Below are 22,429 nucleotides of genomic sequence, written 5' to 3'. Positions count from 1 at the left end.
CCAGCTCAGATGTAGCCCAGGGCTTAGATCTGAACTCAGTGCCAGGAGGACTGTTCCATCTAACATGTCACAAGTTTTGGGACAGACACACAAGTATCCGAAACAAAGACCGAGCTCCTTTGCTAATACGGCCCCCGCTCTTTCAGGTAAAATCATCTCACCACCGCAGTTCTGGGCTTCTAAGTCAATATGGCAGGAAGTTCCATTATCACTCATTTAAAGGAGGCAGAACTACTGCAGGACAAGACTTGACCTTGCACACATGTATGAGCCTTCCAACATCAGCACCGTGCTAGCCACAATCACATTAGGCATTAAGCCCTTTGCTGAGCCAGACACCTCTGGCCACATACTGCCCCCTGGTCACCCCAAGACTCACCGTAACCTGGAAAGGACTGTTGGGAATGTGCTCTCCTCCGAAGCGCACACAGATGACATATTTGCCTGGCTGGGGCGCCGTGTAGAAGATGTCAAAGGTGCCGTCCTCATTTTCCACCACATCCACGTCCACCTCTGTGCCATCAGGAGTGCATACTGTGCAAGTCACCTTGCCCTTCCCGGCAGCCTTGGCATCCACCGTGATCACCGTCTCCTCACCAATTTGGATGGTGGGCCCAATGCCGGCTCCTGGCAGAAGGGAAAGCCAGTGAGGAATGGAGAACTTGAGTCCAATTCCCAACTCCTTCCCATCATGCACCATGGGTCTCCCTAAGCTCCCAGCCTCTTATACCAGCTGACATGGCCTCATGGGGACTTTGAGACAGAGGGCAGGTTGACCAAATTGTGGGGGGACCAATATTGCACAGATGAATTAAGCCATTGTAGGTCAAAACAGAGCAACTTACCAATGGACTATATTCACCCATTCAGTTGCAGGTACAAGTGGTCAATTTTATTGTATAAAGCCAAAGGCTTTTACAATGGATGACAGAGAAAGAAAGGAAACTTTGCAAGTAAGAAAACACAGGCTGGAACACTAGGGCCAGGTCACACTTGCTGGTGGACCCCACGCAAGCTCTTTCCAGGAACACCTGCATTCACATGAGAGGCTGCATTTGCAGGCACCACAATTTGCTCAAAATGATGGCTGTTCCAGGCAATACCAAAGCCTGGTCAGCAGTTAAGTTTTCAGCAGGAGAATGTTTAGAACGCAGCCAAGAGTTACCCACCCACCCACCCACCACTATCTACCAGAGACTCTTCTCCAATGCACCTCAGTGGCTCACTCCCATTTCCACATGTGCTCATGCAAGGGAGAGGTGGTTGAGGTGCAGAAGAGAGGCTGTCAGAGCCCCCCATGCCAATTGTGTTGAGGTGGGGGTTAAAAAACCCTTCCAGCTTGCACAGGAGGCTGGGAGCTGGATCAGACCCAACTCTTGCCATCTGACACCAAGCCCCCAAGGAAACAGTCAGATAACATCACATTTTTTAAAAAGGACTAAAGCAAGATGGAGTTAAGGCAACTAAAGCCATGATTGGACCCCAGCAGCAGAAGCATTGGTTGTTCATAAAGCAAGGGATGTTACAGCTTTGGGTGACTAGGGGTTGGCCAATGCCAAGGAAATGCTTGTTCTCACTGAAGAACGAACCCTATGCAATCAAAGCACAAGAGGAGATTTTGAGCCACAGACTTTCAAACTAGCTTAAAGGGTTAACCTGAGGCAGCCAACATGGTGCCCTCGAGCTCCCATCCTACCTGACCAATGGCCACAGAAACTGGAGCCAATGGGAGTTTGCCCAACAAGATCTGGAAGGCACCACAATGGGTTAATCCTTCTTACAGAGAGGGCTCTGGCTTAAAGAGATTTCCAAAAGCAACAACACTGTTAACAAACAGAGAAGCTGCTGTAAATATCATGGTTGGGTTCTCCCCATCACATCAAGTTCAAGCTGAATCGAGATTTCTATTGTTGGCTTAGGGTTCCTATTGTAAAATGGCAAATCATGATCAGAGCTACACACACAGTAATAAAAACTGGGCCCCTAGTGCTGGTTATGAGAGAGTGTTTTGGGGAATGAGTGCTGGGAAGGGGAAATGTTTGGATTTATGTCCAGCCAAATTTGACTCCTAAGCCCTCTGGATAGCAAAGACAAGCCGAGGACTACCAGTTTGCCTGTCAAGCTGCACGGAGGATGCAAGTGAGGGGGGGGGGGGGGAGAGATGAGATAGTACATGTTTAGGCACCAGGCAAAATCATTCCTCTTTACCCAGGCTTACGGCTATGGCCCACAGCCTGGAAAAATGTGGAGGGGAAAGACTGTTATTATGATGACTATTTTATTATTAGGCTGTCTGCCAGTATGCTTTTTATTATGTTTTTATCACTGATGTTCTGTAATGTGTCATTAATAAAGGACAGTATGTAAACTGAATAAATAATGATGTTTCTTCACTGTAGTCTTGGGCTCTTATCTGCAGCTTATGACTCCTTTAATCTACTTAGGAAGACCATGAGGTGTTATTTTCCCCTTACACTTGGGGTGGGGAACCTAGCTTCCCTGAAGATGGCAACCACTTATCAGTTTCCCTAGTCTGAAGATGCTGCCAGGAATTCACCCCGATGACCTTTCCAGTGGGGGCACCTAGGCTGCAGAATGCCCTCTCCAAAAAGACTCGCCTGGCACCTGCCCTGATCTTTTGGATGGTAGGAAAAGACATTTCAATGCTCCCAGGGCCTTGGCATTTAAATGAAGTGCTGCTGCTCTGTTGCTTTTGCTTTGGTTTGATGACATTTTCATCCCCCAAAAAGTTTTTGATTTGAGTTTCTACTGAAATGAGGCTGCATTTTAATGTTGTATTTTAATCAATTGTTTTATACTTGGTGTTAGCCGCCCTGAGCCCGGTCTTGGCTGGGGAGGGCAGGGAATAATAATAATAATAATAATAATAATAATAATAATAATAATAATACTTTATTCTGTAGTTGTTTTAGATTTTTATGTGTTACAGTTTTAGCCTCTTATTCTTGTGAACTGCTCAGAGTTTTCAAGCTATTTGACAGTATAGAAATGTGGCAAACAAAATCCGTTCACGTGCCTGATGCAGACCCCTGAAGCACACTTCTTGTGGAAAGCCAAGACAACGTCAACAGGACTCCCACAAACCTAGGTGGCCACCTGAGCCACCGCAATGCTTGCAACATGCCTGCCTGTAGACAGAAGCCTTCCCCAGAGTTAAGAAACATGCATGTACCTGATCCATTTCCTGATTCACAAGCTCATGCCCCTCATTAGGCAAGCACAGCAGGAGATGGAAGATGGAGAGGGAGGCAAAGGGTAGGAGAGGACTATTTGGGGAGGCAGGGAGGGTGGAGAGAAGGGGGTGGAAGGGGGAAATGTACCATGACAGCCATAACCCAACCCACCACTAACATTCAGATCCACCTCCTTGCTTCCTATCAATGGCTAGGGTTGGAGAAAATGCAAGGCTTCCAGCTCTCCCTCCCGCTCCCCAAAAGTTGCCTCTTTTCTGCCTCTGAAGCAGAGGCTTAGTTCACAGCAATCCTATCCTGCTGGAAGAAGCAAAACGTGAATATGTTCCAGCAGGGGCAAACTAGTGGCTCATCTCTGCAAGTAAAAAACTGAAAAATGGGTAAGAAAGGAAGGACCCTGTTTTGACCCCTGGCACCTTTGCTTCAAGGAACAGCTTCTCTAGCAAAAGGCCTCTGCCTGGGACCCTGAAGAGCCACTACTGAGTTCAGTAGTCCATAATGGGTTAAGACAAAGTACGGGCCCCAACTGCCTTCACGTGCGCTACTTGTGAAGCTGGCATTCCCTTATGCTGGCACAAGTCCTGTCATTCAAACTCATCACATGTTTGCTGAAAGTGGAACAGGTATCAAAGGGAGCTACTGAAAACAGTTCTTGTTTAGCAGTAAGCGCAGAGGAGATAATTTTTTAAAAAGCCCAAAACAAACAACAACTAAAGCAGGGCTGTGTCCCTTCAGATATAGGGACTACAATTCTCATCATCCCTGACCACTGGGCCATGCTGGCTATGTCTGGGAGGAGGTGCACCACTGCAAGTGCCACAGCCTCCCCCCCCCCCCGCAATCCCTGAACTAGAAGCTTTAACTGACCAATCAGTGGCACTGCACTTTAAGCGCCCGCCTGATCATTTTGGTCCTGGCAAGGTTTTAACAGACCAAGGAATACATATGCTTCTTTTATAGCCTAACCAGGGAAATGGCAGCTTTTATCCAGGTTCTGTGAAGTTCTATATTAGCAACTGACCCAGTTTTCAGCAGAGACCTGCTTTGAGAACAAGAGGTCCCTTCCAGATGGAATATTCCAACCAGCCCTTTGGGCAGGGAAGCCTGGCTGCCCTCTCCTCTCTGACCTGGGGCAGAGGTGGAGCCCAATGCCAGTGTGAGACCATGCAGCGGAAAAGGAAGCAGCAAGAGCAGGCAGGCAGGCGGGCATACTTGGGGTGGGGGTAGGAAGGAAGCCATCAGCAAGCTGCTTACCTAGCCCATGACCTCCAATCGACACTGAGGTGAAAGGGCAAAGAGCAAGGGTAATCAGAGTGAGACAAGAATCACACGGAACAGTGCACAATTAAAATAAAACACAGGAGAACATAGGCAATGTGGCATTTCCCTCCCCACGGTGGGTGAGCGGTGTGGCCGGATGTGCCCGGCAAAAAGCAGTCGATGTGGTGGGAGGGCGTGGCATTATTTTAGCGTGGCTCGCCCCACCCTCCAGCAGCCCTCACCCCCCACAAGACCCTCACCTGGGAGGAGCGCTCACCTGTGACGGTGCACTTGCTGGCGTCACCAGTGGGCAGGGCCCGGATGCGGTACGGCGAGTAGGGGATCTCATCCCCACCATACTTGATGAGGATAGTGTACCGGCCGGTCATGTCTGGGACATACGACACAGTGTAGGTGCCATCTTGGTTGTCACGGATGGTGGCTTTCTTGGGCTTGCCCTCAGGATCCTGGCCATGGCACAGCCCAGGAAGGGGGGGTTAGAAGGAAGGCAAGCATTTCAAGTTAAGAGGCGGCAACTGCAGCAGCCATTCTAAATCTAGGTCCCTGCCCCAAAGTTGTTATGGTCATGAGAATCTGACAGGAATTTGTATGAGTGAAAACCCACTAGAACCCTGTATGGCACAAGAAGGCAGCATTTCTTGCTGTTACATAGGAAAGCACTGAAAGGACATTTTATGTCTAAAAGGGGTGGGGGGCTGAGCAAGGCATGAATAAACTGGGATTACCAAGGAGGAGTTGTGAAATTGGTCAGTGACCTACACAACACCCTTGTTATGCTTTAGATGCAAGCTCAGCTTAAGGCTTGCCACCACTATAGACCTCTGGTTCAAAAGGAGTACTGAAATCTACTGCCTTGCTGCAGTGGGATACTCAGGAGTCAAGAGACTCTCACCAAGTGCAGAGTCGGTGGCCCTTCTAAGTATAGGATGAGAAGGGTAGCCTGAGTCAAGGGCAGAAAGCTCTGGACAATGAACAAGGCAGCGTTTTCTGCCATTTGGAAATGTTATCAAAGCTCCCACCCCCCCAGTACAAGACAGCAAGTATGGCTATGTGACCATAGGGCTTATAGAAATCAGTGAGGATGTTGCCACAAGGCAGTGCCACCACGTGACTGAATGAAGGAGCTCACAGTCCACCTGACTGCAGCTTATGTGAACCTTCAGACTTGTCCCAGTCTTTTCCACATCATCTCCCATTGATTTCTCCCCCAAGTATCTACCGTGGAACCGACCCCTCTGCCCTGAAGGCCTTCTCACATCAACCCCCAACCTGCAATCATCTCCCCTTCAGACATTGTTCCACTTACGGTGATCTGGACGGCCAGCAAGCCCTCTCCAGCATCCTTGGCATCAATTGTGAACTCCACAGGCAGGCTGGCTGGCACACCTGTTGTGTTCAGCCCTGGGCCACTAGCCTTTACCTTGCTGGCATCATGTGTGGGAAGAACCTTAACCTTGAATGGACTGTGAGCATATAAAAGAGGGAGGGAGAGAAGTGCCTCTGTTAATGTTAGGCAACTGACAGAAATGGCCACACCCCCATCCCTCAATTCCAGGGTGCACAGGTGTTCCCCCACAGGATCATTAAGGGTCACTCATCTTTCTCTTACACAAAATAAAGGCATTATATACCAATCTGAGGCCACTGCAGCCTGATGGAATCCTCTACCAATGAGAAGTTCCCACTGACAGGACAGCACGTTCAGCAGAAACAACTGGTAAGTGTAAGACATTGTACACTGGGCTCAGTGTTCCAGGAAAAGCTTTCAAGTCTTGTGACAATTTTTGCTCTAACACAATTTGCCAGTCGACAGCAAGAGACAAAAAGATCTGTGGCATAAGGTTTTGCTTCCAACACTGATTACATGGGTGTCTTTAATAGATTTGCAGAGGCCCTCTCTCAAACAACTTGCCCAATGTGTTCAATGAAACTTTAAAAACATTATCCTGAGAGGTAAGTCCCCAAGCCTCAGATTCTCAAGTACTGGGTTTACAAAAACTCTGGATTTCCAAAACAAAAAAAATTCCTTCCAGTAGCACCTTAAAGACCAACTACCGTATTTTTCGCTCTATAACACGCACCTGACCATAACACGCACATCGTTTTTAGAGGAGGAAAAGAAGGAAAAAAATTCTGAATGAAACAGTGGATGTATCATTTTTGTGCTTCATGCTGTGGCCACAGACATGTGATCTGATGGTGAATTTGGGGTAGCTCAATGCAAAGATCCTGAGGATCCATGTGGATCCATGCTTTTTAACCACATTTTTGCACCATTGCAGCCCCAGGCAACAGTGGGTGTGTGATTTTTGGGGGGCAGGCTGCTATGTGATCTGATGGTGAATTTGGGGTGGCCCAATGCAAAGATCCTGAGGATCCATGTGGATCCATGCTTTGTAACTACATTTTAAGTGGGGAGTGAAGGAAAAACACAGAAGGGACAAGAGAGCGGTGTGCAGAGAAGCAGCTGGCTAAGAAAGCAGGAAAGGGATTTTACGGGAGGGAGGAAAGAAAGGCAAGTTTCCACAAACCGAAGCCAGCTTTCTCTCTCCTCCTGCATGTTTTCTGGCTGCCTGCGAGGAGCACGGAGAGGAATTAGAAGGAAAGACCTCTGCTTTCCCCTCTGCTTGCCTGGAGGGGAGGGGATTTGCCTGCTCTTTGTTCCGTTTGAGCAAACACAGCAATGAAACACAAGCGAGTGGGCAGTAAGACCCTGAGGCAGAATGCAGGAAAGCAACCACTTCCTCTTTTCAGGTTTCCCTCTCCTACACAACGCACGATTGATTTTTGCTGATTTTTGTTCCTGCGCTCCCCTAATCGGCTCCAGGGACCCCCCCCCCACATTCGCTCCATAACACGCACAGACATTTCCCCTTCCTTTTTAGGAGAAAAAATCTGCGTGTAATAGAGAGAAAAATACGGTAAGTTAGTTCTTGGTATGAGCTTTCGTGTGCATGAAGGTGCTACTGAAAGGAATTTTTTTTGTTTTGACTATGGCAGACCAACACGGCTACCTATCTGTATCTGGATTTCCAGTAAATGGTGAAATCATCTGAAGCTTTGGAAACATCAAAAAGCAGCCATTGCTATTAGAGTCTCTGCCTTGGCTCAGAGGGGCTAGAAGCTTCCTTATGAATGTCAGTGTACCAAGCTTCTGTCCTAAGGAGGCTTCTGAGTCTCACTGTCTTCCCTCTGGCCTACAGCGGCCAACCCACAACCCATACCTGCGGGGCACCTCCTCATCTCCATAGTGCACAGCAATGCTGTATGGGCCTTCCCGGCTTGGCACGTAGCTCGCGGTCTGAGTCCCGTCAGCATTGTCCACCACATCTACAGGCTCCACCACTCCTGCAGGAAGAGTTCAACAGGTGAGAGAAGGGCCAAGCCCCAGGAAGGCACTACTGGTCTAGTCAAGCCGAGATTTGCTTACCTTTAGGGCCCTGAACTTTGACCTGGAGGGGTGCCACACCTGCCTTGCTGGTGTCAACCGTGAAGGACTGGGGGACATTGGCTCTGACAACACCTGGAGTCAGGCCAGGGCCTGAACATTTAACTTTAGATGAATCTATCACATCATGCACAGGCACTTTGAAGGGGCTCCCTATGCAGAGAGAGAGAGAGAAGGGGATGAAAAAAGTTGGATTTGAGCCCAGAAACCACTTCAGGGTTTCAGGTAAAGCACACACCCCTTACATCAAATGCAGTTTTAAAAGAAGTCTCTTGCTTTTGAGTCCCACCCACACTTGTGTTTCAGGAGGCCAACTTTACTCGTGGAATTCCTAACCAGCAAGTCCTATTTGCAATCCAATTGCCTGTCTCTTTCATCTTCCAGGGGACTCAAGTGAAGCATACAATCATAAAACCATAGAATTGTAGAGCTGGAAGGGCCACAGGCAGCATGACCAATGCTCAGCAATGATGGGAGTTGGGGAGTCACAGGTTCCCCACCCCTATGTGGCATGCCCTACGGTCCGCAGCCTCTGATCCCACACTAAGCATTACACCATCCTGCTTGCCCAGCCCACTCCTGCCTTGCTGGAGATTGCTCAAAGGAGAGCTGACAAAGTGCACCAAGAATGCAAAACAAAGATGGATATGAACTTGTTTTGCAGAATATTTAGGCCAAGGAACCTTGGGCAGCTTGAAATCTTGCTTTCATTATTTAGGTACCAGGAGAGCCTAATGGGACTATATGCCTCTCTTTTGGCTAGAAAGGCAGCCTAAATTTCCACCAGTGCCCTGCCCACAACAAAGAAAACACCAAAGTGGTGAAAAATCAAGAGCAACAATTGCATTGTGGAGCCAAGGGAAGAGCAATCTTTTCCGGTCAGTGGACCAGATCCTTAGGTCATCCAGACCTTGTCAGCCATTCTGGCAGGTGCGCAGGGCCACCCAGGTGCCAATGAACTGATGTCACCATGGCAGCTGGCAATGAGTTTTCCTTTGCCCAGGCAGTGCAAAAATCAAAGCACTTGGCCAAAGGCACAAAACATTGCAATCCCCAACAGCAATTCAGTCAAATCCCACTTTAGGCAGGAAGCCGCATCTTTACCTGCCTCACACCAAATGCTGTATGATGGCAGGTGGGCAGGACTCAGGGGGAACTATTGTGGGCCAAATTAGGACTCCTGCCAGACCTCACTAGGACCATGGGCCAGAGGCTCCTGACTGCTGGAGTAGCCTCCCTCTCCCTCTCTAGGGCCATGTAGGCCAAGAGCGACAGAAGATACCACCATCACCAACCTATAAATCAGTTGCCCATGCCACTTCCTGCCTACCACTGCCACACACACAACCCAGCCCCAATGGGTACCTGGCACTTGGTGGCCACCGTAAGTGACGTTGAGGTTGTAGGTGCCAGGTTCATAGGGAATATATTCCACAGAACAGCTGCCATCTTTGTTGTCAGTGCATGACATCTTTGCTTCAGAGGGACCTTCAACAGCTAGGCCCAGTCCACCAGAACCAGCACCCCTGTAGAAGAAGAAACCAGTTTTGACTCTAAAAGGCCCCAACTGATCAACAAATCAAAGCCTGTGATAGTTGGGAGTCGCCACAGACTCATGCCTCAGGCAAAGAAGATCGAGGAAGTGAACTAGGAAGCTCCTGTTCGAGCAACTTAGAAGTGCAGTGGAAGTTGAAGTGCTTTCATTAAGAACAGTTCTGGGGTGGGCCAATGAATCTTGCGTGAACTCTTAAAAAGCTAAAATCCCCACAGGCCAATGCATTTTAAAATTCACAGAGCAAGAAACCATTTTGGTTGCCTTAAGGATTAGTTGTACCTTAAGTATGCTATCTTGTTTTGTCTTCTTAAGAGCCTGGGTGGCTGGATCAGACCACAGCCTGCCTAGTCTTATCTGCCCTTCCAACCATGTTTTCCTGCTTATCCTTTTAACACCAATTTTTGGGCCATGAAGGGAGCAGATACAATGCAAAGCAAAGGAATCCCAACTGAGACAGCATTTTTTCTTATGTTCTCCCCACCTTTAGAAGTGCTACTGCTAGGAGCAGACTTCATTTTCCAGGCTGCTTCTCCAACTAGCTCAGTGCTGCATTACTGTGACTGCAAAAAGCTGGCCAGGATCTCATCTCGTTAAAGAGATGCTTTTCACATTTATTACATTTGTCACTTACCACATAAAAGCAACTGACTAAGATTCAAAACACTAAAAGAATAAAACCTTTACTAAAGGTGCTTCGCCTGCAATATTATAAAAAGCACAAAACTTCTAATTTACTTTTTGCTTTTGCATATTAAAGTCCTGCCTTTCTGCAAGATTCCTAGCAGCCACCAAGGTGATCCATTAGAGAGTAGCAGATGACTTCCTTCCTGCCCATTCCAGATTAGCACAGCTTCTTTTGAGGGCTGGGCTGCACCCCCCCGAGGGTAGCAGGCCAGGTCGGCTGCCCAAACCAGGCGGTGATGCCCTTCTCAGGCCTCACCCTTTGCACAGCAATCCTCCTTGGTCTCTCTCCAGTTTTACCTGGTCTCCACCGTGAATTTGTTGGGCTTGTTGGTGGTCCCACTTTGGATGCCAGGACCATGCACTCGAACCCTTGTGGGGTCACATCCTTCTGTTACTGGAACCCGGAAGGGGCTGCTCGGCACAGGGCTGCCATTGTAAGTCACATCAATAGAGTGGACACCTGAAGAAGAAGAAGGGGGGAAAGCTGGAGCTCTTGGGTGCTATGCCTCGAACTTCAAAGCCTATGCATCGCGGAAGCCCTCCTGTGACCTCAGGTGTGCGCAGACTGGTGGCAGCCAAGCTCACTCCTCTGGCACGATTCCCTTTAATGCCTAGGCTCAAGCAGCCCAAGACATTTTGCTATATGAGGCAAAAATGTTTGATGGAGCACATGCTTAACAGTCATGATTAAAGAGCATGTGTGCATGCTACACACACATTTTCACTCTCCACAGTTTCCAAAAAGGAGGTCACCTCATCTTGCCCAATGGTAGGGCCAGAAGTTTCAGGTGGCCAACACTGAAGACTGAACAACAGCATCAATTGCCCATGAAACTGGGCACATTTTCAAAGCAAAAAGGGCAGGCTTGTGAGGCAAGCGTTGAAGAGGATCTTGGAAATCCATAGCCCCTCCGTTAGGGTCTGCACCATCAGTACCAAGGGGGCTCCCCACATCATGAACGCCCCTCCCTGCCGCTGCACAGCTCTCTCACCATCTTCATATGGAGTGTACTCCACATGGTAGGTCCCATCCCCATTATCACGCACATAGCTCTCGGTCAGGTTTCCTGAGGGATTGGACACTCTCGTCTTGACATGAGGGCCTCCAGCCTTAGTCAGGGCTCGTGCATCTACGCTGAACTCTGTGGTGGCTTCACGGAACACACCTGGTGAGCACAAGCAGGGTCAGAAGTCACAGAATACGGAAGGAGGCTGCACAACAGGACTCTCCCAACCCAGTCTCATTTTGCATCCTGTTTCATGAATGACCCGAGGCCCTACACTGTATCCAGCATCACCTGGGAAAGTAATTTGGAATGTGGGTCTGAGCTAAAACCCCAAGGTGTTTGCACCCATCGCCAGACGTATCCCCAGGCCAAATAAGACATGCTCAGGGCAAGATGGAGGCCATCTATCACAGCCAAGCTTGACATGAAGGGTCTTCACTCCCCATTACTCTCCTCCCTAGCCTACACCTCCAATCCCCTTATTATGAAGCCCCAGGCTCAGGACAAAATGGTTTACCAGCATCCTGTGCCCACTTGTCACCAGCATATAACAGGTTTGACTTTCTACCCCTTCTGTCTATGACGAAAATTTCTATAAGGATAATGCCTGGTGAAGTCTTAAGGAAGCCCCAAGAGGGTTGTTTGAAACTCCCAATGCCTCTGCCCTATAACTAGGGGGAAACAAATTTATTCCCAAAAATACAGGTGGGCAATTACGTTTTCCTTCTGCAGCTCAAGCAAGTCATCTAAATTCAAATTAGACTGACACAAATTTGTCAAAGCAATTCCCTTTCCCCTCTCCAAACCCAAGCCATAAACTTCCTAGGACAGGCTGCAGACTACTCAACGCCAAGTCCCACTGGGACACTCTTCCAAGGAGAGGGCCCAGCCAGCCTCACCTTTGCCTTCCACTCCGGGCCCGTAGACTTTAACTCCAGACGTGTCCACAGCTGGTTCCACGTTGAGCTTGCTGGGGAAGTTTGGCACAGGCTGCCCACCGTATTTGATTGTGATGGTGTAGACACCCGGGCAGAGAGGGATGTAAGTGATGGTGTAGGTGCCATCGCCGTTATCCCGCACGTGGACCTCAGCCTGTGTGCCGCTTTCCGAAATGATCTCAATGGTGAGCTCTGCGCTGCCGGCGCTGGAGCAGTCCACGCTGAACTCTCCCGCCTGCCCCACCGTGGCGTGCTCCAGCCCTGGCCCAGAACACTTCACTTTGGACGGATCAAAGCCAGGCAGCACCTGGGCTTTGAAGGGAGAGCCCGGCACATGGGTGTCAGCAAAGAGGATGTTGATGTTGTATTCGCCAGGCTCCGTGGGCAGGTAAGAGACGGAGCAGGTGCCATCTCCATTGTCCAGGCACTCGATCTTGGCCTCACAAGGGCCCTCCACAGTCAGGCCAAGGCCTCCGTTGCCAGCCCCTTTGGTATCTATGGTAAAGGGGGCAGGAGCGCCAGCCAAGCCACCCTTCAGGCCTGGTCCATAGGCCTTCACCTGGGACAGGCCAAGGGCAGGGGGAACAAGGAAAGAGAAGACAGAAGAAGAATGCTCCATTGTCATTTTGGCCCATCAAACAAGACCTTTAAATAAAAAGGATTTATCAAGGCAAACCCTCCCACCTTCAAAAGGTGACTATTTGCTGCACCCAGATGAAGACAAATGCTTTATAAATGGTCAACTTGCCCCTTCAGATCTGTGCAGGGCTCTGAGTGACTGAGTTCATGGAGATGTGTGCAGATCTCCATCTACAGCGGCAACCACCCAGAGACAAGTTAGCACTCTAGGCTCTAGTCCAGGGAGGATGGGGGACCGGGGCCCCTCTTCCAGGTGCCATTTCACTCCCAGCTCCTAGCAGTCCCAGCAGCCAGCATGGCCAATGATCAGGGATGATAGGACTTGGAGTCTTACAACATATGGAGGAGAACAGCAGGCTCCCTCACCCAGACGTTAGTCAGTACAGCCTCCACCTCAACTCAAGTCTGCACTACTAGACAAGCCCTCCTTTTCAGGAAAGAAGAATTAAGGGCATTCAGGGTTTTGGGGTTTTTTTGGAAACTCAAGCACTAATTTGCCCAGGGAGAGGATGCATCTCTCCTACTATGGTCACACATACTCTTTATTAGGCACGTGCACACAAACAAATATTTAAGCCCCCCACCCACTGGAATAACCAACATCCACACCAAGCCAGATTAATCTAGACTCTTAAGGGCTTGCTGTCTGCATAACAGAGGTTTCCTGCCCGCAGTGCCTCCGTATGCCCCCTAACCAGGCCCGCTTTGCCTGGTCCAAGTACATGAAATGGCTAGAGCTAGCTAGCTAGGTCAGAATGTTATTGTACTGTGAATGTTTGAGACAGGAAGAAAGACAATTTGGTGAGGAAAGACACTTCAAAAACAGGGCACTCTGTGCATGCCCCATGAGACCACCACCACATACATGCTGCAAGAAACCACCCAGAGTTCTAGAGCACAAGAGATGGTGAGCAGACGGCTGTTCTGCACCTCCACACAGAGACTCCACACAGAGCCAACAAGGCCCAATCCCTCTGCCATGTTAGCTGGGGTGTGTGAGGAGCTCCTACCTTGGATGGGTTGGTGGGGGGTACAGCCTCCACAGGGAAGGGGCTGCCTGGGACTGGCACACCATCATAGGTCACGTCTACTTCATAAGGCCCCTCTTCCCGGGGGATGAACTTCACTACGCTGTTGTCGGAGCTGAGGCCTGGCTCCACCTTGCAGGGCACCGGCTTGCTGGAAGGGCCTGTGATCTTGGCAGCCACCTTGCCTTGGCCACCAGCCCCCTTGGACTTGACGGTGAACTCCTGGTCCTTGCCCACTTCCACTTCTGCAAAAAACAATGTGCGGGGGGTAGAGTCGGGGTATACATACATGTGCATGTTTGTGTCAGATCTTAAGTGTATTTGGCCCTTTGAATTAAAAAAGGAGGGGAGAGAGCCTCCTCTTCCGGGCCAAGTATTCCTACCCCCAAATCCACTGCTTTGCCTGCCCTATAGAGAGCGGCTTAAGAATTGCAAAGACAGAACCCTCCACTAGATTCCTAGATAGCGGTTTCTCAGATTTATGGCACCACTTCCTAAGGCCTAGAGAAGGTGACAATACTTTGTGGCTGGGGTTAAGTTGTGGGGAGGGAGAAATACTGGCATTACTAATGTTTCCTGAAAAAAACAAAGACCTTGGAGTGCTTCCAATCATTTGGCCCTGGCAGGTCTCCAGGAAGCAAAGATTTTTAATCCAGCTGCCACTTGGGAGGCATCTAAAAATGGGGAAATTTCCAATCATGGTTTGACCTCCATGGAACCCCAAAACCCTTCCTGGGGGGGGGGGGTTGTAGTAGATGATTGCCTGTGTGACAAAATGCCCCCAATCTTGTTGGTTAAAAGACTCCACAAGACCAGTTTAAAGCTTGCTGATGTTGGGAGCACAGATGGGTTGACAGGGATTCTTATTGCGTGGAAGCTCTGCCACATGGTATGGGGAGGAATGTACACACATGCATAGCGCAGAAACTGCAATGTGTCAAGGGGGAGGGTGGAGATGGGCAGGAGGAGAATGCTGCTGCAATAGCTTAGAATCATTCTGCAGACTCACACAGCTGCCACTCAAAAGGCCATTGCATTGAGCTTCACCCTTAACATGCAGCAGGCTTGCTAGTCCTGCCACAATAGGCAACACCACGGGAGCTGAATTTGCCAGAACCAAGGGGAAACCGCCCAGCTCCCCTTGTTATTTCTGCTATTGCCAGGAGGTGTGGTGTTAATGTAATCTTGTTATATTTATAGCACTGCAATTATGGATTTTGTACGTTATTATATTTGCCATTGTGATTTTCTTTTGCCGTGAAATTGTTCTGGTGACAACTGATTGAGCTGCATTCCAGTTTCCTAGGCTGCAAAAGCTGCTTTGATTTTTTTGTAGGAGGGAAGCATACTAATAAAACTATGATGTCGCTGCTTCACATCACAGGCTGGTGAAGAGGATGACGGGAGCTGGGTTGGCCAAAATGCAGCTGACTGAACCCCCAGGGCAAGTTCTAATGGGTGGGTTGCTGCTGGGGGAGAGGATGCGGATGGGAACCAGGAGTGCTAGATGTGCTGCTGCCGCCATTTTGGGCAGAACTCTGTGTTTTAAATGCAATGTGATCTGGCCCCAAGACTCAGGAAAGGTCCTACTCTAGTTTTTATGGCTGTAAAAGTACATTTGCAAAAGTGAGTATGCTTGAAGGACAATGCCTCCTGGAACTCATAAACCCAAGACAGGAAGCAACAGAGCAAAACTATTCCACATTTGCTCTGCAAAATTGCAGGCCTGCAAAACCCTATTAATGCAAGACTTCTCAATGTGGACACTTCTTCTGAGCTGCCTGAATCTGCTTTGCAGGGGCCAAAACCTCCCAAGGGATGCTGGAACAGATGGGCTCTTGGTCTGATCCCAGAAGGCTTTACCAGCCAGCTGCAAACACTGGCTGTATTGTAATCCTCAGGGATTACCTTGACATGGCCAACCTACTTCAGGCAAGCCAATGACTGCAGAGAAGCAGAGTAGACCTTTAAGTGTGTGATAGATCATTTTTTTTATTAGGTTGTTACCTTTTAAGATTTTTATTTTTTTAAAAGAAAGGAAACCCAACAAGGGTTGTGTAAACAGCAGCTGTACAGTTCAGGCATCACTCTCCTCCACATCTGGTGCCCTCCAGATGTTTTGGACTACAACATGGTTCGCCCCAAGCACATTGTAGTTGAAAACATCTGGAAAACACCAAGTTGGGGGAAGACTGAACTAGTTCAGTTCAATCTTCAATTGAAAGGAGGGGGCAGAGACAAACTAATTTAAGGGTGGGTTTAGATCAAATTATAACTTGTAGGAACACAATACATTTACTAGAGATATCTTACCTTATTCCCAAATTTGACTCTTGTGCTGCTTTTATAAAATTAGGCTTACTCTAATGAGCAAAGACTTTTACATTTTAAAGACATTTTCTTTGGGTATACCAGCCAAGAAAGACCGCAGATTGAAATTTTGAACAGATGAAATAATAGAGGCATGCAGTGATGCAACCAGAGCCAGGATGACTTCACAAAGAGCCTGCCCTGTTACTGCTGCAAAAATCTGGAGATCCATGTGCCTGTTTTAGAAGCAGGTTTCTAGCCCTCATGCTGGCCAAAAGTATGCTATAACGTCATAAATACTAGATGAGAGTGGTTAGAAGTCAACACTGTATGTAGCTCATCACCCTTTCCCAGGATTAGCAAAAAGCAGATACAGCCACTGCTGTGTCCAGCATTTAAGTCACTGGGATACATACTGTCGCCAAGTCCAGAGATTTTGATCTTGCCGAGGTCCAGGGTGGGTGCCACTCCCACATTGAAAGGGCTTTTGGGGATGTGGTCTCCTCCATATGTAACATTCACTCCAATGTTACCCTGAAAGTCAAGAACCATAACTGTCATCACTTAAAGACACCATTTTTGAGTGATAAAGAGACAGCCTTCTCCCGCCCTCATCCTGCCAACTCTAAGCCACAGCCAAATCTAGTTTCTTACCTGAGTAGATTTTAAAGACTACTTTAACTGAGACTGTAAGCCTGTATCCGGACAGCAACACCTCCCGACACTTAGCAAGGGCTCCTCCGCGAGGGGGGGGGGGGAACCTTGCATACAGCACATCCAGGACAAGACTAGGCTAGAACACCAACCCTACATGCAAGCCACAAACCATCCTATTTGCCTAAAGCTGCCACACCAGGCTCCTCTTTCCTTGCTCTTATTAGTTTGAAGATGCCAGATCCTAGCCAGCTTTGTGTATTCTGGGATGAAGTCTGCTACTGACCAAGAAATAAGAGCCCTTAAGATCCCATGTCTCCTCCCCATCACTCACCTGCTGCACAGGGGTGTATTTGACAGTATAAGTGTTGTCATGGTGGTCAATTATTTCAGAGTCTCTAACAGCCTCTCCTTTGGCCGGGCCAGTGAACTGGACATCCAGCTTAGCCTTGCCAGCTGCCTTGGTGTTGACTGTGAAGTAGGTTGGTTTGCCTATCTCCACACCTGTAGCGAAGGGAGGTGAAAGTTAAACAACTTTTCTAATAAGCTCCTTAGTACAATGCTTACTGGAATCCCCCCACCCCAATCATCCAGTTTAGGACACAAACCATTCGCCCAAAGCCACCTCTTGCCTAGGTTTGAGTTCTACCCATTTTGCAAATTGGGACACTCAAAATGCTTTTGTCAGCTGCCTTCAGCTGTCCATACTAGAGGCTCAGTATTCCCATTTCCTTCCTCACACCATCCACTCTTGACTTCCAAAGGGGTGGTTGAGGATTTCTGCCTAAGAGATGGGACAACACTGGAGAGAGAATGCCCTTAGATGCCCTCTCCTCATAAACTTGGGAGAAACTTTGGACAGCAGAGGAAGGAAGGCCTGTAACCCAACCACAGCCCCTTCCCCATCATGTGACCTCCTGGGAGTATTCCCAATAATCCCTGGTTACTCGCAGGATCCTATCAGTGTGGGAGGGAGGGATAGAAATGCTCCTCAAGGAGTACTGAGGACTAACAAAGCCCCATCCCACCAAGGATTGATAATTCATTCCCCCACTATTTGGCAGCCCATAACACAAGCACCGTTCTGGATCCAGAGTCATGCATACTTCGAAGTATGGGAATCAGTGGGTCTAAAGAGTTGGAGCTTCAAAGCTCCTGCACAAATTTTAAGAGAAACAGGTACCTTTGGGAGGAATTTTAGTCATCCTTGCTCTAGCTTAGGCTCCAAGGATCCCGATACCCAGCCATACAGTTCAGCCCCAATTCACCCCCATTTACAGAGCGTCCCCCAGCTCACCACTCCTGTTGAGTCCAGGTCCCTCGGCCTTGACTTTGCTGGCATCATGTGAAGGATCCACCTTGATTCTGATGGGGCTGGTGGGGGTGGCCTGCAGATGAACATGAAGCAAGTGAAAACATTGCTTCCTACACTCTTTTGGCCTCCTCCCCACCCCCACCCTTCTGCAGTAAGAGGAGCTCTTACCTGGTCAGCAAAAAGCACCATAATGGTGTAGCTGCCAGCACCGCGGGGTGTGTACTTGACTGTGAAGGTGTCATTGTCATTCCGAATGATGTCAAAGTCTATGTCTGCCTCTGCTGGGCCCACAACACCTGGTGCACACTTGATACCGATGCTCACGTCACCTTTTAAGAAGTAAAAAGTGGGAGTGAGACAGCAGCTTTAACTGGAACCCAGCTGCTTTATTGTGGCCTTCCCAAAGGTGCAGCACAGAGATGCGGAACCTGTGGCCTTCCAGATGGCATTTAACTTCCACTCCCACCAGCCCCAATCAAAACAGCTAGTGGTCAGGAAAGATGAGAGTTGTAGTCCAACACCACCATCTGGAGCAGCCTTTCTCAACATGTGGGTCCCCAGATGTTGTTGAACTACAACTCCCATCACCCCTAGGTAGCAAGGCCAGGGCTCAGGGATGATGGGAGTTGTAGTCCAACAACATCTGGGGACCCACAGGTTAAGACCTGCTGATCTGGAGGATCATGAGTTCCCTGTTCCTGGTGTAAAGGTAAAGGGACCCCTGACCATTAGGTCCAGTCGTGGCCAACTCTGGGGTTGCGGTGCTCATCTCGCTTTATTGGCCGAGGGAGCTGGCGTACAGCTTCCAGGTCATGTGGCCAGCAGGACTAAGTCGCTTCTGGCGCATGGAAATGCCGTTTACCTTCCTGCCGGAGCGGTACCCATTTATCTACTTGCACTTTGACGTGCTTTCAAACTGCTAGGTTGGCAGGAGCCGGGACCGAGCAACGGGAGCTCACCCCGTCGCGGGGATTCGAACCGCCGACCTTCTGATCAGCAATGTCCTAGGCTCTGTGGTTTAACCCACAGCACCACCCACTTTCCTGATGTAGCAGGTCTCTAATACTGAAGGCAACAGGTGGGTACTCGAGTAACACCTAGCTACTGACTGGCTCCAAAGGTTTGCAGCTGGAGTGGAGAGCAGGGAATCATCATAATCATTCCTGGCCTCTGGTGGAGATGCAGTGTGAGATCATGACCAAAGGCAGCAGTATTATGAAACCTTGACCTGAAAGTAAGCCCTATTGAACACAATAGGAAGTGATTCCAAGTAGTTTCAGGAGTCCACTGAAGTAGAGGGGAAGAGTCTTCATGACCAGGTTTCAGTTTGGCAACAGAGGCCAGCATTCCGTCAGTTGTCTTCAATGGGGGCGGGGGGGGGGGGGACAACCTGTTTTAATCCTATAGCATCCAGGCTTGCTGGGGTGTGATTTCTGCAAGGGAGGGCTATAGGTTTCTTGGCATCCTCCCCAAACTATAATGCCCAGAACCCTTTGGGAAAACCACAACTGTCAAAATGACAGCAAAGAAAACCCAGCAAGCCATACATGTCAATGGAGTGGGTAAATAACTCAAGGCACTTCTAGCTTCATATGCAACAATGGCCTTGTTGTGTCTCATGGACAGAGGAGCAGTCAGCAACTAACAGGGAAGAGGCCTTGAGGGAAAGAGAATGATGATAAAAACAAACAAGGACTGCTCATCTCATTGCCAATGACTGTTCAGGGACACACTTAAACAGTATTAGAATGTGGCCTGACTCAGATCTAATGCAAGACATCAGTGAAGGAAGTTTAGCTATTATTTAGCATTGACATTGAAACAGATAAGGCACAGTTGATAGCTGTTGCTCCACTTTTGCAGGCCACTGTAGCTAGAAGGTGAAATGCTGAGCAGGGAGCAAAAACAGATGTTTGGAAGCCTGGAAGCCTTAAAGCATGTTTGGAGACCTTAAATCCATGGTTTGGTGTGGCCCAAGTCAGGGGTGTAGTGTGCCAGGGGTGCCATGGCCCCAGGCGCACCATTTTTTACCTCACTGCTTCTCTCCACTCGCCAAGGATCCCCCCTGGCCAGGATCCCCTCTGCGCAGGCAGGCAGGCAAGTGTCTCAGGGCAGCCCTGCTTTGCTCCAGCGGCAGCGTTGGTGGTGAGGGTTGGGCTGGCAAGCGCTCTCCCCAGGTGCCGGCAACCAATGCTATGTCACTGGTCCAAGCACAAGAGTGAGTGAGTGAGTGAGTGAGTGTTGGGGGTCAGGAGAAGCATGGCTCTTCCTTTCTCCTTACTTCTCCCTCACCTGCACTGTAGGATGCGAAGCCCTGGAGAGCCCTCCCAATTACAGGAACTCTAAGGGGTCAACGCTTCTAAACATTAAATGAGGCAGCAAGCAACAGCTATTAGGATACAAAAGGATCTGCTGAACTGGGCAATAAAGAAGGGAGCGGCTGATCTCTGCAGAGGGAGCAGGAACAGATTGCACAACTTTGTCTATTGTTTCCTTAGCTGTCAGCAGAAGAGGGAGAGAGACCCTTCAATGAAAAATAGTTTCTTCTCTACTCCCACTTAACTGACAATCCCCACCACTTGTAATTACTTGTAAGCCCACCCACCTGTCTGGGTTGCTCCAGCCACTCCAACAGAATATGAAGAACACACAATGCGGCAGACAAACTCTGATGCGAAGTGCAGCATCCTCTCTCCCCAATAGTAGGCAACATGTACAATGACACAAACCGCTTATGGGGCCAGAAGGGCAGTGCTTCCAACATGGACACTCCACTTAGCCATTGGGGCTAAAGCCACTGGGATATATTTTAGAGGAGTCTCAAAAAAGGTAAAAATGTACACAGAAGGGTAGCTGCGCCAGCTTGTTGGGAACAAATACAGTACAATGAAGTCTTGCGACAGTCTTTAGACAGACAGACAAATTTATTATGGCATAAGCTTTTGTGGCCTCAAAGGATGAAAGTGAATGGGTTTCAACTGACAGAATTTGTTACAGAGACTCTTGTTTTGCTATATTAAAAGGTAGAGGCTGTAGGAAGGCCAGGGACAAGGACCTGGTGAAGTTCATTAGAGTTGGCCCAGGGGCTCGGTTCCAGTTGCAGTTGTCCACACACAAAGAAAAGTAGTGCAAAGTCAGGAAACCACCACCTCAACAAGGCAGAGGGCTGCATCCTGGGCTCTGGGAAGGGAGCATCCCAGGACCCTCCTGCGACCTGCCCTGATCCCAGTAAGCAAGAGAAAACAGCTGAGTGGCGGGGGGGGGGGGTTAAACAAATGGAGAGTGTGGGCGACTGGCAAGTTTGCCCTGCTCTCCATTTATTTATTCTCTCACCCACCCGCATAGGTTGCGATTGTGTATGTAATGTGAGTGTAAGTTGCGGGCCCACTGTATATGGCCTCCATTCTGGGGCAGTGGGCCAGAGCAAGCCCCCTGCAGTTCTGCACACAGTGTCTACCCTCCAGAGCGAAGCACCCTCTGAGCTTTCCTCTCCAGCTCTGTTGGGGGGGGGGCATCAACAGAAGACAACTAGCTTATCAGAGCTGTGCTTCCAGCATGACCAGTCTTGCCCTGGGGCTTCTTGGCCTGGACTCCAGGTGACAGAAGCCCTTCTGGACTCACCCTGCCCGGCTTCTGCACAGTCCACTGTGAAGTAGGTTGGCTCGTGAGCCTTCAGGCCAGTCTTTGCCACACCAGGACCATACACTTTCACTTTGTTGGGGTGGCTGCCAGCGCCAACATTGACCTAGAGTGAGAGATGGAAAAACAATGTGATGTAACATGTGATTAGTAATTTAAAAATCTACACAACAAGCACACCAGCCCAGTAAGACCCTGCACACAGACAGCTATAGTCTACACCTGACCTAGCTATCTGCTTGCAAGGGGAAATAAGTTTATTTAGCTACTTGGTAAGGGAAAGACACAAAGAAGCACAAAGTTGGAAGGGTCCCTGAGGGTCATCTAGTCCAACCCCCTGCAATGCAGGAATATGCAGCTTTAGTGTTATCAGCACCATGCTCTAACTGACTGAGCTATCCATCCGTCTTTTGCTCTCAGAGTGTGATTTGGGGGTAGGGTGGAATACAGAGAACACCAACCCTGTAGGGACTGTTGGGGATGTTGACTCCGCCCCACGACACCATCGCTGTGTGCTTTACGGGCTTCTTGGGCAGGTAGGAGCAGCTGTAGGTGCCATTGCCATTGTCCTTCACAGATACATCCACAGGGGATCCTTCAGAGTCCTGCAACGGAGAAACAAAAACAGGAGCAGCTTAGCATCCGGCACACTTCCCTTGTAGTCCTCTGTGGTAGGATCAGCATCCTGGAAGCCTCTTCTCCCATTCTTCATAGCGACA

General features: G+C 49.2%; 1 protein-coding gene across 4 annotated transcripts in view; it reads right to left on the bottom strand.

The window, feature by feature from the left end:
• FLNA (filamin A) overlaps positions 1-22,429 on the bottom strand; it is an 82,305-nt gene that overhangs the window by 25,130 nt on the left and 34,746 nt on the right. For 2 of the 4 annotated variants that reach the window (XM_077921119.1, XM_077921121.1), the window contains exons 15-31: positions 22,172-22,315; positions 21,693-21,816; positions 18,240-18,400; positions 18,054-18,144; positions 17,091-17,260; positions 16,519-16,636; positions 13,775-14,037; positions 12,087-12,684; positions 11,173-11,346; positions 10,478-10,640; positions 9,307-9,467; positions 7,924-8,094; positions 7,718-7,841; positions 5,800-5,956; positions 4,750-4,939; positions 4,467-4,490; positions 380-627 (exon numbers count right to left, since the gene is read on the bottom strand). In XM_077921119.1, the coding sequence (XP_077777245.1) occupies positions 380-627; positions 4,467-4,490; positions 4,750-4,939; positions 5,800-5,956; positions 7,718-7,841; positions 7,924-8,094; positions 9,307-9,467; positions 10,478-10,640; positions 11,173-11,346; positions 12,087-12,684; positions 13,775-14,037; positions 16,519-16,636; positions 17,091-17,260; positions 18,054-18,144; positions 18,240-18,400; positions 21,693-21,816; positions 22,172-22,315 (3,081 nt within the window). The remainder of the gene's footprint in view (positions 1-379; positions 628-4,466; positions 4,491-4,749; positions 4,940-5,799; positions 5,957-7,717; positions 7,842-7,923; positions 8,095-9,306; positions 9,468-10,477; positions 10,641-11,172; positions 11,347-12,086; positions 12,685-13,774; positions 14,038-16,518; positions 16,637-17,090; positions 17,261-18,053; positions 18,145-18,239; positions 18,401-21,692; positions 21,817-22,171; positions 22,316-22,429) is intronic. The other 2 variants (XM_077921120.1, XM_077921122.1) reach the window with 1 other exon arrangement.

The sequence above is a fragment of the Podarcis muralis genome, chromosome 17, assembly GCF_964188315.1.
Source record: "Podarcis muralis chromosome 17, rPodMur119.hap1.1, whole genome shotgun sequence".
Classification (NCBI taxonomy): domain Eukaryota; kingdom Metazoa; phylum Chordata; class Lepidosauria; order Squamata; family Lacertidae; genus Podarcis; species Podarcis muralis.
Note: the sequence above shows the minus strand (reverse complement) of the source record. Positions and strands in the feature narration are given on the sequence as shown.